The 13624-nt window shown below is 42.1% G+C and overlaps 1 protein-coding gene across 2 annotated transcripts in view; it reads right to left on the reverse strand.

Moving 5' to 3' along the window:
* Window positions 1–2319: 2319 nt before the first annotated feature.
* The window catches only part of trhde (thyrotropin releasing hormone degrading enzyme), a 165642-nt gene continuing 154337 nt past the window's right edge, over window positions 2320–13624 (reverse strand). For both annotated transcript variants that reach the window (XM_023952251.1, XM_023952252.1), the window contains exons 17-20: window positions 10049–10216; window positions 6731–6871; window positions 6570–6651; window positions 2320–5619 (exon numbers count right to left, since the gene is read on the reverse strand). In XM_023952251.1, the coding sequence (XP_023808019.1) occupies window positions 5473–5619; window positions 6570–6651; window positions 6731–6871; window positions 10049–10216 (538 nt within the window). In that variant the 3' untranslated portion in view covers window positions 2320–5472. The remainder of the gene's footprint in view (window positions 5620–6569; window positions 6652–6730; window positions 6872–10048; window positions 10217–13624) is intronic.

Raw genomic sequence — 13624 nt, forward strand, 5'->3', positions numbered from 1 at the left:
CACCTATCCATGTCCTGTTTGTTTCCACAGCTGGGAGTGTGATGCCCTGTTTATTTGCATATAGAGTGGGAAGTGGGATCTCATCACAGGTGGCCACTAGAGACGAACATGGAGATGCATTTTAATGCCAGCTGTCTGGCTGCGACTGGATCAGCTGAGCTGCATGTTAATGTCTGGCTGAGGTGCAGAGGCACAGAGACTCTCTGAGCTGCTGGTGGGGCTCCTGTGGCCCCTCACACATAAACCGGACCCTCATTTAGTTCTGCTTTCAGCAGGAGGCTGGGTCTTCACAAGCTCCTCATCATCATTGATGATTTAATGCATTTTTGACATTTTTCTACTTTTTGTCATTCTCTTCAGATCGTTTCGATTTTTGACGTTTTCTAAATATTTTGAGCATATTATTACGCTCTTGTACGTCACACTGCATTTTGATTTAGTAATTAGGTCTGAGCGTTTTTTAACCCTGTCACAGTATTGATAGCAGCAACTTTAAACCAGGCGTTCCAAGTTTCTTTAACGACTCTGAAGCTGAGAAAACATCCAGTCCTCAGAGTTGAAAACATCGACTGTATCTGAGGACTGGACTGACTGAATGTGATGTCATCCATTGGAAATGGTTTACTTCCTTCCAGCTTCAAACAAATGCGGTCAATTCAGTCGCCATTTTCTTGTGATACAGACGCCGCCGTGTTTCAGAAAATCTGCCAATCAAACACTTTGAATGTTGGATATGGGGGCCAGCAGGCTCCACCTACTTTTATTGAGGCATCTGATTGGTCAGATGAAGAATGTTACTTCTGACCAATAGAACGACAGTTACAGCTGTTCAGTTCTCTATAGAATTCTGTGGGATTTTGGCTTCTTGGAACCGTATTCAAACTGCTTTAGAATCGTTGTAATTATGTTAATTGCGTAAACAATGGAAGACTTCCAGTAATTGAAAGAATGTGTGTTATTTCATGTTGCTGTTGACATCTAAAACATGTTAAAGGAACAATTTTTACCTGGAAAAAAACTTCAATATTGCTATATTAGTCCCTCACTAAATTGGGATTCACCTTTTAGGGTCAGGTTGATTTTTTTGTGCAGCTTTGCATTACTTTTTATTGTTATTTGATATTTTTACAGAGCATTATGTTGTGTGTCCTGAATGGCTGTAGACCATCATCATCAATCTCCTCCGTACCATGTCTCCTGTTTAGAACACATTCAGTTTGACAAATTTGCACACGATTTTTGTTTTCATTTCATAAAACTTTACTAATTTTTCTATAAAGGTTTGAACTTTCAGAGTTCAAACGACAGAAAAATGATTATGTCTGTCTGAGAAAAGTTTAAAAGTTAGTAGTCAGAGGTTTTAAAGCACATGTCAGACTCAAGACCCGGGGGCCAAATGTGGCCCTCCATGTCAATTTATGTGGCCCACGAGGGCATAAAAGCTTATAATTTCTTAAAATAAAATATAAAATGGGTGGGTATTTCTTCATATCTAGGGAGAATCTGACTTGAAATATCAGATTGGGCAACTAAACATTAGGACTTAAACACTGTCCATATAACCTAACCTGACAGAATCAAATTTAAAGGATTTATACTAAAGTAACAAGCAAACATATGTTTTCTATGCAGCTGTAATTGTCACTTTAAAAAGTTAGAATAAATAAATAATGAATTATTTAACATTAAGGAGTAGTTACATTTATTTTTCATTACATTTAGTTACATGTATAAGTTATATCTGGCCCTTTGAGGACAGACACTATGATGATGTGGCCCTCAGTGAAAGTGAGTTTGACCCCCCCGTTTAAAGGATACATTTTTTTGACTTTTCATGCTTGATTTCGTCCTCATTTTTCGCTGTTTTGTCGACATGTCATTTTGCCGTAACACTTTCATCTGCCAGTTGTTTTTATTTCTTATTTTATTATACTTTATTTTTTCACAATGGAAAATTCTTCTCTGCATTTGACCCAACCCTGGGGGAGCGGTGAGGGGAGGCAGTAGCGTTAAGCAGTAGCATTAAGGGTCTTTAGCGTTAAGGGTCTTGCCCCCCCAAGGGCACTGGGTGATGTTCATATGGTTGATATGGTAATTGCCCCAGGTACCATTGTTTATTCCCCTCCAGGAATCGAACCCTTCTACCTAACCAACCGAGCCATAACCGGTTACCTGGTTTTGCAGGTAAAATCCTTTCCTAGCTGTGGTTTGCTGGACGCGGATCTTAGGTTTTGGATGAATGTGGATCATTTTTAGGAGAACTTGTTCTCAAACTATATGAGGAGCTGGGATGTCAGACAGGAAAAAAAAAAAAAAAAATCCAGGTTCACTTTTTAATATCATCCAATCAAAAGCACAACAAACCAGCGCAGTGTAAACAGGATTTGGACCAAACTCTGATCCACCTCACCCTCTTTGTTGTCACAAACACCAATGTTTTTTAACATGAAACACTTTTAAAGGACACCTCTTCATTTGAAATATCCCACTCCAATCATTTACAGTTCAAATCATACATGTTGTGTGCTTTGTGACCGTAAACCCAATTTCCCTGACTGGACAATTATTTGTTTAAAATGCATCAACTAATCAACGTAATTAAGAAATAATTAGCTTTTCACATCACTGGTGATTGTTTCTGACTCATCATCATAAAGTTTGCATCAATCCTCATCAGAATTGTTTTAATTAGAATTTTAATCAAGAGTTTGAATCTGTCACCACTGCTGCGACCATCACACACACTCCCACACACACAGACACCACAGGACACACAATATACAGAAGCAGGCAGGCCCATTAACTGCTATATGGCTCGCTTTTTAACATGAAAGCTGGGTCCAGACAGAGGAAAGAATTCATTGGTTCTGATGTTTTCTGGTTCTGGAGCCATGAATGCATCTGGACTTTGGAGGCACTTCTGTGTCCACCTTCAATCATATTTCCGTTTGAAAAGTCGCTTCAACTCCATGAACGATCCAAACCAAAACTCCGTCAATCAGAGGAGTTTGTCGTCAGATGAATGAATACGTCCAAACTTCTCATTCTCTGGTGTCACTGTTTTCACTCCGTCACATTCAAGAAAGCCATCTTATTCCAGATATTCCTCCTTTAATGAGAGCGCTCCTCAAAGTAGGCCGCCGTTATAATCCAACACGAATCCAAAGTCTAGGAAAGTTTGTTCAAATATCAGCGGATAGATTTCCCCCTGACTGCTCCTTCACATTGTCAATGATGCGACTTCTTCAACATGCTGTAAAAGTCCACTGGTCAGCTTCTGTTGGCATGGGAACTATCCCGCATAGAAAGCCACATCATCTGCGTAAAACATCACAACAAATATTTCCATCAGCCGGATTGTGTGAGCCGACCGGCAGCCATTCTGTCCTGCAGCTGAGGCTGATGTTGCTCAACAGCTTTCTGATTTTGTGCTTCGTGAAACTAGAAATTAGTTTTTGGTCTTAAATCACTCGGTTAATTTCCAAAAATTGCTAAAAAAGAAAAAAAATGTTTATAATGGAAGTGTTTTTGTAAGAGTTGAGAAACCAAAAAAATGTAGATTTAAAAGAAAATTGATTTAAAATGACAAATTAGAAGAATATTAAAGACAAAAATTCACCAGAGGGTCTGACTTGGACTATTTCTATAAAAAAAGATATATGAACAACAGATCAGATTTTTTTAGAGATTTCTTTGTGTATCAGAATCAATCAGTTAACTTTCTGGTTTGGGTTTTTGTGAGGAATGTAGGAAGTTTTAATCTCTAGTTTGTCAATTCATGTTGATTTCCCCATCTGTCATGTTCAATTGTTTTCTGACAGCAGCGGTCCTTTCATTCTAGTCTTGTTTTTGCCTTAAAAAGCTGTGGCGGACGCGCTCTAGCTCAGCTCGTTAGCGTCTCAGCTCTTCAAAGACTATTATTCCTCCACATGTGAAGCTTGTTTTGGTGTCGAGCAAAGATGTTGGAGGTTCAATCCGCTTTCCAACACAAAGGACTTTCTGACGCCTCTCAAGGCTGCTGATGTTTTCCTAACTGCCGGACGTTTTTTGATCGTGACAAAATCAAAGTTTCTCTCTAAACTCAAACGCTGGCAGCTGGAACGTAGCGAGGAGGTAATGAGTCTTAATGAATTTCAGAGTGGCGTGAACAAAGCAGTCCACGTGGCGTTAATAACAGCTCTTGTTATGTGATCAACACGCCTGAACGTTCAAGTGAGGTAAAAACAAGAAGGTCTGACTTCAAATATTTTGTGTTTTGGTCACAAAAAAACAGTTGGAGGAAACAAATCCTTCAACAATGTTTAATTACTCGATGAAGTGTAAATAATAGAATAACATGTTAATGGGCTGGAAGGAGGTTCATTAAAACTGATCAACTGATCTTTTTTTTATACACAAATGCAGCCAAATTTGAAGTCCCTTGTTGTTGCAAAGTCAACAATTTAGTACAGCATCAGATCAAAAAGGAGCCAAAAAAGTAACTTTAGCTTATAGACAGGATAGTTCATGAAAATGTTTACCAGTAAGTTATGAAACAAGCTTCTTTGTGAAAATAAAAACCTTGCTGAAACGGGGAATTTGTCTTTTGAGATTAAACCTGTTATTCTGTCATTTTAATCTGAAGACAAAACATTCACTTTTAATGGAGTTATTCACACAACTCGTCTGATATTTGATTTAAAATTTTACAGGTAGAATTCTGTCCGGGTAAAACAAGACCCATCTTTTTATCTCTTTAGATATTTCTTCACTTCAGTGATTTAAAATCCTTCACAGAGAAATAAAAGGTATTTGAGCTGAGTTTCTTTTTCTTTTCTTCACATGTTTAAATTTAATCTTGACTACATGTATTACTTTTTCTTTTTTTATACCAAAATCTATTTTACAGTGTGTGGTGGAGAAAGGTAATTGTAAATTTTCAATTGTTTAACAAAAAAACCCTATAGACATATAGGGTTGAAGAATTTGACAGCAGGACCTACTGGAGCTTGGACTCTATGTTCGTTGCAAAAACATTCATAAAAAGCTAGCTTACTAACATTAGCTAGCTTTGTTTCGCTCACTAACTTTAGCTTAAGAATCCTCAAAACATGATTACAAAAATAGCAAAACATATTGAGGTAAGTCACGTTTGCTGTGATTGAGTGTGATGTGTTTGTGAATGTACTGTTGTAGTGCTCTCAAAAACAGCCGAGAGCGCTTATGCTAGCTTGCTAAATCACAGTTTTACTTTTTCTGAGCACAGAAACCAGTTTGACCACATCAGCCGCATGCTGAGGAGGGACCGCCTCCATCAAGACTCGAAAGGTTGAAACTGAATTTCAAAAAAAGGAAACAATCCACAAAACCAGCCGCAGAACCGTTAAAGCCCATTTTCCCGCATTTTTCCCCCCTGTTGTGACTGCTTCTGTAGGCTAGCATTAGCATTAGCTAGCTCAGCAGTCAATTCGCAGTCCGGCGAGCTGCTGAGCATTATCCAAGGCTCGGAGGTTTGCGTAGCCACTGGTAGAACTGCCGCCGATGAAGGCGGTGCCAGCGCACGTTGCCCTCAACGATCTCGAGTGCCCGTGGCAACGCAGGCCCCGCCCCAACGCCACTGGACTGGATAAATTCTTTCAGCTGAAGAAATACAAATAGGGGATGTGTGGGAGTAATAATGGGGGGGAGGAAAGATGGAAGGGAGAGTAGACAACTTAGACCAACCAGTTTTGTTTGCAAAAAAGTTCTTTAAGGTAAGGCATTTGACATGTTTTAAAAATAAATAATGACCCAACAGCAATTTATATGCTGAAATATATGCTTAAAACCTCATTTGTAGATCGCATAGGGTGACTCTTGTACGGGTAAAATAAAGTGTCAAATAAAAGCTTGTTATTAAAGGACAGACTTTTAACTCATTCTCAAAGAAAGTTTCCAGCCTATGCAGTTAGATACATTCCCTCTTCTATATATCTCTGTATAAATGATTGAATTCATTTAAAGGAGTCTTTTTTTTAAGTGGGACCAAAAAAGAAACTCAGTGGTTTTTTCCTTGACAGATTCAGTGGAGCGAAACAGAAAATCCACGGCTTCCTCTGACTTAAATTAACCCAACAATCCAGCTACTTTCTCCATCCCTCCGCCCTGTTTCCATTTTGCCTTTAACTCTCATCATTTAAAGTTTCTGCTCTTAGTTCGTTCATCCTTCTTTGCTCCTTTTCTAGAATGTGAGGATCTTAGATTGATCTGAACTAAGAAGTCAGTCTTTCTAGTTTTTTGAGCATCAGTGATGGTTCTTCTGTGAACCACGAAGCTCCATTGAGGCTGTCACATGTGTCATCTGAACAGGACAAGCTTTAACAAGAGCAAAGAATGAGGTTCTCATTGATAGACATGTTTAGGATCAAGAAATCTCAGGTGTTCTTGCAAAAATGAGGACAATGAAAAAAATGGCCATTTAAACTAGTTCAGTTAAATCCTTGCAGTTATCTATCAGTTACCTTGTTGGACTGATGCCTAAACTTACCTGTGAAACCCTTTGGGAAATGCTAACACTAAACTCGGTTGCTCAGGTGTTTCTGTGCGTTTACCTCGTAGAGTTCCTTCTCCGTGTTGAGGAACTCTGTCACTCCGCCGATGAGCTTTGAGTTCATGAACAAAGCTTCTCCGTATCTGAACAGACGACGGGTTTCAGTAACGACGTCAAATAGTTCCTCAAAGACAAAACCATCTGCGGCGGTTTGGGTCTCACCGGGCGTTCAGGATGTCCCACTTCTCCCTGAAGTATTTCCAGGCCAGGTTTCGACCTTGAGGGTTCCTGCCCACGTGGATGATGACATCGATCACGTCCTGCTCTGGGACCAGGTCTGAACTCAGAGACAGGTTGAGTAACCTAGGAGGAGATGGTATATGGAGGTCACCAGCATTTACTAGAAGCTGTTGCTTCCTCGGTTAATCAGACCGGTTGAGGTAATGTGTTGAGCTCAACCCCACAGTGGGAGGAGGGTATGAAGATTGACTTGGTCCTTCTGAAGAATGTGGCGGATCTTCTGAGGTTGTCTAGGAATTGAAGGAGTAAAAACATTCTGGCAGAACTTTGTAAACAACAGCTTCTTCAGTTCTACATCTACATCCACCACACATTACGATATGACCACCAACGGCCAGCAGAAGTCCTTCTGATCTTAGGTCTACAGCCTTCACCAGAATCCTGCAGGAGCTTCATTAAGCTATGGTCCTAACTAACAGAACCCGTTCAGAAGCTCTGATCCAGTTCAGCCAGGTGGTGATCATCTGGAAACTTGACTTCATCTGATCAGCCACAGTACGTGTTTCCATCTCCAATGAATGACCATGGAAGTTCATCTTCAGACAACACAGATGGGAACTTATGCCCTACATTTGACTTGGGCCTTATTTTTGTTTGCATCATCTAGATCAGGGGTGGCTAACCATGGTCCTCAAGAGCCTCAACCCTGTCTGTTTTCCAGTTCTCCCTTGACTGCTTGATGCTGATAACCCAAACCAGGTGTGTTCAGTCAATCAGGATGTGAAATCACTTGAGTCAGCTAATCAACAGCAAGCTGGTTAGGGAGAGCTGGAAAACAGGCAGGGTTGAGGCTCTTGAGGACCAGGGTTAGCCACCCCTGATCTAGATCATCATAAATGCTGACTCAAGTACAAGAAGAATCAGGAGGTCCAGGTGGGACACACATGAGATGTTTTACTTCTTTGTGGAGAATGACACAAACGGTTGTTCCAAACATCGTGTATAGAAACAACCTGTTCCACTAAATCAAGTTCTTGTTCATCTGAGAAAACACCAAAATACACGCTGCTATCAATCAGACGTGCGACCTTCTAGTCAGGTCAACATTTGGGTGGTACCAAGTCCAACTCCAGATGATGGGTTCCAGAAACCAGGAGCAGCTGGTATCTTCTTGATGGGTCTAAACGGGTGAAGTTCTACAGCTCCAAACATTTTCTGTTGGTTCTTGTTTTAGGGAATCATTTCCAGCTGACCTTTTATGGTCATGTATATCAAAAATTAAGACTAATTTCTCTGAATATATTCCATGTTATTAATTCATTCCCATTTTATGACTAAAACTGTAGCTTTGTATCTTGTAGTTTTTGGTCTGTACCATGACGCATCAGCACCCCTTTTTTATTTTCTCAAGCGGTGGTGGGCGTTCAGCGTATTGGTGCGTAACGATGGGTTCTGCCGCTGTTTTTTTAACATTATTTGATCAAAATAATGTGTAACAAGAAATGTGAGATGGAGAAGTTTTAAACCGCACAATATTTAAGGCTCAGATATCAAAATTCAAGACGATTTTTTAAGGTTTTCTTTCCAAAGTGAAAAGGACCTTTTAGGACCCCGCGGGAACCCCGTGGACCAAAACTCCAAAGAGCTGCCCGGGTCCACAAAGAAGACCAGGATTAGATTGTTGATGAAAAGCAAACTTCTGCCTGTTTGAAAGTTCTTTCTCTGTGGTTTCACCCCCCACCTTAAAATGAAACAGATTTTTGTCACAAATCCCAGAGGTGTGGGATTCTGTCTGATCCAGAAAGACTTGAAAAACACTAACAGTAATCAGATTACTCCCAGCAAACCCTTCTTTACGTTCTGTTTCATTTCTGCGCTTTTCCTTGGCCTTGTGTGCGAGCTGGCCATGATTCAGTTTCTGTGTTCCATTAAAGTCCTAAATCAATTTTCTTCTTTTTTGAATTCCCCGTGAGCAGGAAGCCGTTCCGCTGTGACCAATCAGCGCCGCCTTGATTTGTGTGTTTGTGCGGACCGACGTCTGAACACGCCATTCTACCATCACTGCTGCAGAAAATCGATCCGTGCACACGCACACATGCGCGCACACACACAACTACAGGCACTGTGGGATGGTTTTATGCACTTGTGAGGCGCAGAGCAAACTTTCATCACACCTTTTATTCACGTTGCTCCCTTTTTGTCAAAAGGCCACAAAAATCAATTTGCAGACTTGAACCTTGCTAAATCATTTGGGGGGGGGGCACTAAAACCACCACCTGAAGGAGGATTTTATGATCCGTGTTGAGTTACAGTTACAATCCAGCAGAGATTCACTCAGTTATGTGTTTACATGAAACCACAGTAAATGAATGGGATTGATCGCTCACTTTCAGCATAAACAGATCAATAATTGATGCTCAGAAGACGGTTTTCACTGCAGGCTTGTTCTGGGTGTCGTTTCCAGGAGGCACAGACTGGAACAGAACCATGGTCTGTTCCTGACCAACATGCCGTTCTGAGGGTTAAACTGCCCCAAACAGTCCTAAAAAAACAGGCGGTTGAAGCCAGTCGCCGCCTGTCAGAACGTTAAACATCCGAGCGTAGCACGGATTCTTCAGGAAGTTTTTCCAGGACATGAATTTGTCTGAAAACCGTGAAAAGCAGATTCATGTGCTGATCTGTTCTTCCAGTGGGAAAGTCTGTACCCCCCAAAGATCTACTGGTTCCTACGTAAAATCTGGGTCAGACCAGGAAGGATCCTCTCGGTGGGGGAGGGCGGGGCAATTACAGTCTACGAGGACTGGAGCGACTGAGTGATGTCATCAATCAAAAATGGTTTACTTACAGCTCCAACCAAATAAAGTCAGTTTAGTCACCATTTTTACAGACGCCGCCATGTTGGAGCCAGACGACGTCAGTGAGCAGTGATTGGTCTGAGTCAACGTTTGTGTGGCAACCAATTCGGGGGGAGCTTGTTGGAAGGCCACACCCCTACCACTTGAAAGCGGGCTACATGATATCTGTCAGACATTTTGAGCATTGGACGTGGGGTCCAACAGGCTCCGCCTACTTTTCTTGAGGCATCTGATTGGTCAGCTTATAACTTGAATAACTTACAGGAAAATGATGATTACTTCTTAAAAAAGTTTGAAAAAGGTATCAGATCCAGAATGGTTCTTCTGAGTAACATCTGTCTATGTCTCTACAGAAGTAGTTCCTATTGGAACGGCAGGGGGGAGGGGTCACTCAGTCCAGTTCTCATATACAATCAATGGCTGGGGCGAGTGGAGGGTTGGATACCTGTTGAGGAGGAAGGTGTTGTCCGAGCACGTCAGCGCCTCCAGCAGGATCTTCTTCTCTGAAACCGCGTTGGTGGAGTGAAACTTCATCCAGATGAACTCCCACACGTCCTCGTCCATCAGACTGACCCCGGTGCAGTAAACGATGTCGCGGATGTTCGGGGGAATCCTGCAGCGGGGGGGGGGGGGGGGGGGGGGGGGGGGCGACGACTGTGAGTTCACACGTTCTCAACGGAAACGCCGTTACAGACAGAAAAAGCCGCGACGAGACTCAGGATTGTGCAGGAGCTGAGAAAAGACTTGAGGAAGTGGAAATGGCAGCTGCGCAGACGCACCAGAGCTCTGCCTCAGCTGCCTCTGCTGTTTGCCAAGACAAACAGAGGTCTGCCAGCCAAAACAACGAATGCCTCCGAACTGGAATCTAAACGGGAAATCTGGCAAAGCTGGCAGAAGATCCTGCGGCTCCAGTGGCTTCATGTAAATAGGAACCATGCTGCCAAAAGGCTTTAATGTGAAAAAGCAGCATTTGAATGAGTTCAACAGCAGTGAGTGGAAATGCAACATTTTCACACTTTAACACCCGTGGAGTTTTCTCAGATACTAAAAGAATGAAGGTTATCAATCATCTCCGTCTGTTTGCATTGAAAAGCTCCAGATTCTCCATCTTCTCAGCCTCCGGAGCTCCAACGAGAATGTGATGAACTTGAACAACTTGAACTACAGAAATAATATGAAAAAATAAGGGTTTACATCTTTCAACATGTTTTAAAAGGTAGCAGATGTAGAATTGTTCTTCTGACCAATAAAATGTCTGAGGAACAGCTGTTTATTTCTATATTGAGCTCTATGGGATTTTGGCTTCTTGGAGCCAGCAGGTACTTCCTGTTTAGAACGCCAGTATCTCACAAAGTCATTTTTGGGTCACGCCCAGTTTTTTAGACTATAAGGAGTAAAATTCATATTTACTGCTTTATTATTTGCTAAAATGTCTTTAACGTGCTGGAATGTTGTTAATAAACTACCTTTTCTTCAAAATGTGTAATATATAAACCGATGACTCCGCCCCTTCCAGGCTGTCACCATGGCAGCCACTCAGAGTTTGGGGCTGCAGAAACTAAAGTCCTTCCCAGACTTTAGATCAGGTGACCAGAACGCGACTCACCGCCGTTTCAGGTTCCTTCTGTTTGTCGTTGCGCTTCACTTCCTGTTCCAGCAGGTTAACCATCAGCAGGACCTGCTTTAACTGTTGAGTTTGACCAGACCCCCCCCCCCCATTGGCGTCCGCTCAGCTGGGATTAATCCCTGAAGTGTTGCTGTGGGGCTGTTTGTGCTCCACTTCAAAGCGACGTCAGTCTTCCTGTTGGGGGTGATGATCAAGTCCTGCGTTTGCAGCGTCTGCCAAACACCCTGCATTAATGCATGAAAGTGCATTTAACCTGACAACTCTTTGTACAAGCATCTGATAGTTTATTTATTGTAAAAACATTATCTGCTCCGCTCTCTCTGCACACGCTTCGTTTTTCATCCCATCTACAGTTGCTGCCGTAATTTCTAAAAGTTATACTGTGTTTCTTCCACTGCAGAGGCCTCCAGACGGCTCACGTCCCATTAAATAACACACTGGCTGTGTGAGGCGGAGTGTGCGTTGAAAATGTTTCTGCGTCCCCGAGTCGTTTCTGTGGAGACACCGGCTCCCTCGCCGGCGTCAGGCTCTGACAGGATAAGTGCATCTCCAGCATCTGCTCGTCCGTCCGTCCGGCTGTCTGTCTGCTGCTCTGAATCTTTTAAACGTCAAACAGATGAAACATTCAGCGAGGCCGGCAGAGCCGCGGTTAAAAGCCTGAGAAAAGGTCGGTCTGCTGCAGGAACGCCGTCCCCTCGCCACCTCTACCCCACAGATTATTGAAATTTAACGAGCAGAGGCAGCTTTAAGTTCACTACTCTTTTAGGCATTACAGAGAGTGGCTGAAAGTGCTGAGCGGCGGTCCTGTCTGTGCATTATGAGCCGTGTCAGGTTTGTTACAGTGGAGACGTCAGCACAGAAATGTAAATAAACACGGCCTCCTGACCGCTTTCTGCTGCTGGGAAGGAAAGCCAGTGAAGTTTAGTTTCTCACTTGAATTCTGCAGAGAAAAGATTTTTCCTAAAGCAGATTAACAGGAACAGGAAATGAGCACTTTAAAAGGACTTTCAGATCCAGTGTCACCGACTAGGCGCGGCAGAGATCCAACCCAAAAACACCTGCTCCCCACAAACCCCCCATGAGGATCCAGCGTAAAAAACCACGCTGAGGAAAATGCTGTTTCATATAGATCCTATTTGTGACATAGAAAATACACTGGGCGGGGCCACAAGCTTCCTGCTCCGCCCCTTTCTGATGCATCCACCTGCAGACAAACAGATCCATGAACGTCTTTGTTCTCCTCATCTGACCTGGAATCCGGATCAGAACTGGACGGCTGGATAGATCTGATGTTTGTCACACCGCTAATGTTAGCTTGGGGGTGTTAGGGGCTGCAAGCTAGCAGGAGAGATTGTAAACAGAGAGCTCTCAGTTATGGGGAAGGGAAGAGAGGGTGTGGTTTCCCCATGCCAACAGTCTACAACTAAGAGGTGACTCTCTAAATCCTGCCGCTCTGCAGAAACTATGTCCTAGAAAACCACACAGGTTTCTGATCATTAAAAGACGGCTGGGAACGCTGTGGACATAGATCAGAAGATGATCGGAGCGGGACTTTAAATGGATTTTTTCTGAAAATAGAAGTATTCATAGAAGATTAGTAAACCTCCAATATCTGGATTCATTAAGAAAATATAAAATTCTGTGCATTCTGTTTTGGTAATAGTGGTATGAATTTCAAATGTAAAAGAAACAAATTTCAGTTACTATAGTTATTTATAATTGGTAAATAATAATAATAATAATAGAATAATAACACAAGAACAAAACATCGGGGTAGGACTGTGGACTCTCCCATGTGATCAGCCCTCCACGTATCCCATCATTTCATGATAACAAACACCCTTACACAATAGACAACAGCTGTGGCGTTGTGTGCTTGTTTGCATTAGTTCTGTAAAGAACTACAAATTTGCACATTAACATTGTCGCAGCAGCAAGGTGGGGCGTGCTGCGAACACGGACACTAAGACGTGAGATGGGAGCTTCGTACCAAGCGTTTTCAGCCCAGTTCAAATAAAACTTTCATGCAAGTAAACAGTTGGACCTTTTGGTTCTCATATTTGAGAAAACCACAATAGGTTTAGATTAAAAATAAGATTAACCTGATAAAAAAAATGATAACACGCTAATCTGTCTGTAATTAATGGCGATTAACACGATAATCTACGGGGGCAGCAGGAAGAAGACATGAGTCCATTTGTCTTTTTGCTGATGATACTGGTGTCTTTCTACGAGTCACAATCTTTGTCTTAAAGGTAAATCCGTTTCGTTCATTCTGAAAACTTAAAAAAAAAACGTTTGTTAGAAGAAAAATGAAAACGTCTTTAGCAGTTTAAACCAGTTACTGTCAACAAACCAGACAACTTCAAATGGATTAGCAGTGAACTCCCATCT

The sequence above is a fragment of the Oryzias latipes genome, chromosome 23 (assembly GCF_002234675.1).
Source record: "Oryzias latipes chromosome 23, ASM223467v1".
Taxonomy (NCBI): Eukaryota; Metazoa; Chordata; class Actinopteri; order Beloniformes; family Adrianichthyidae; genus Oryzias; species Oryzias latipes.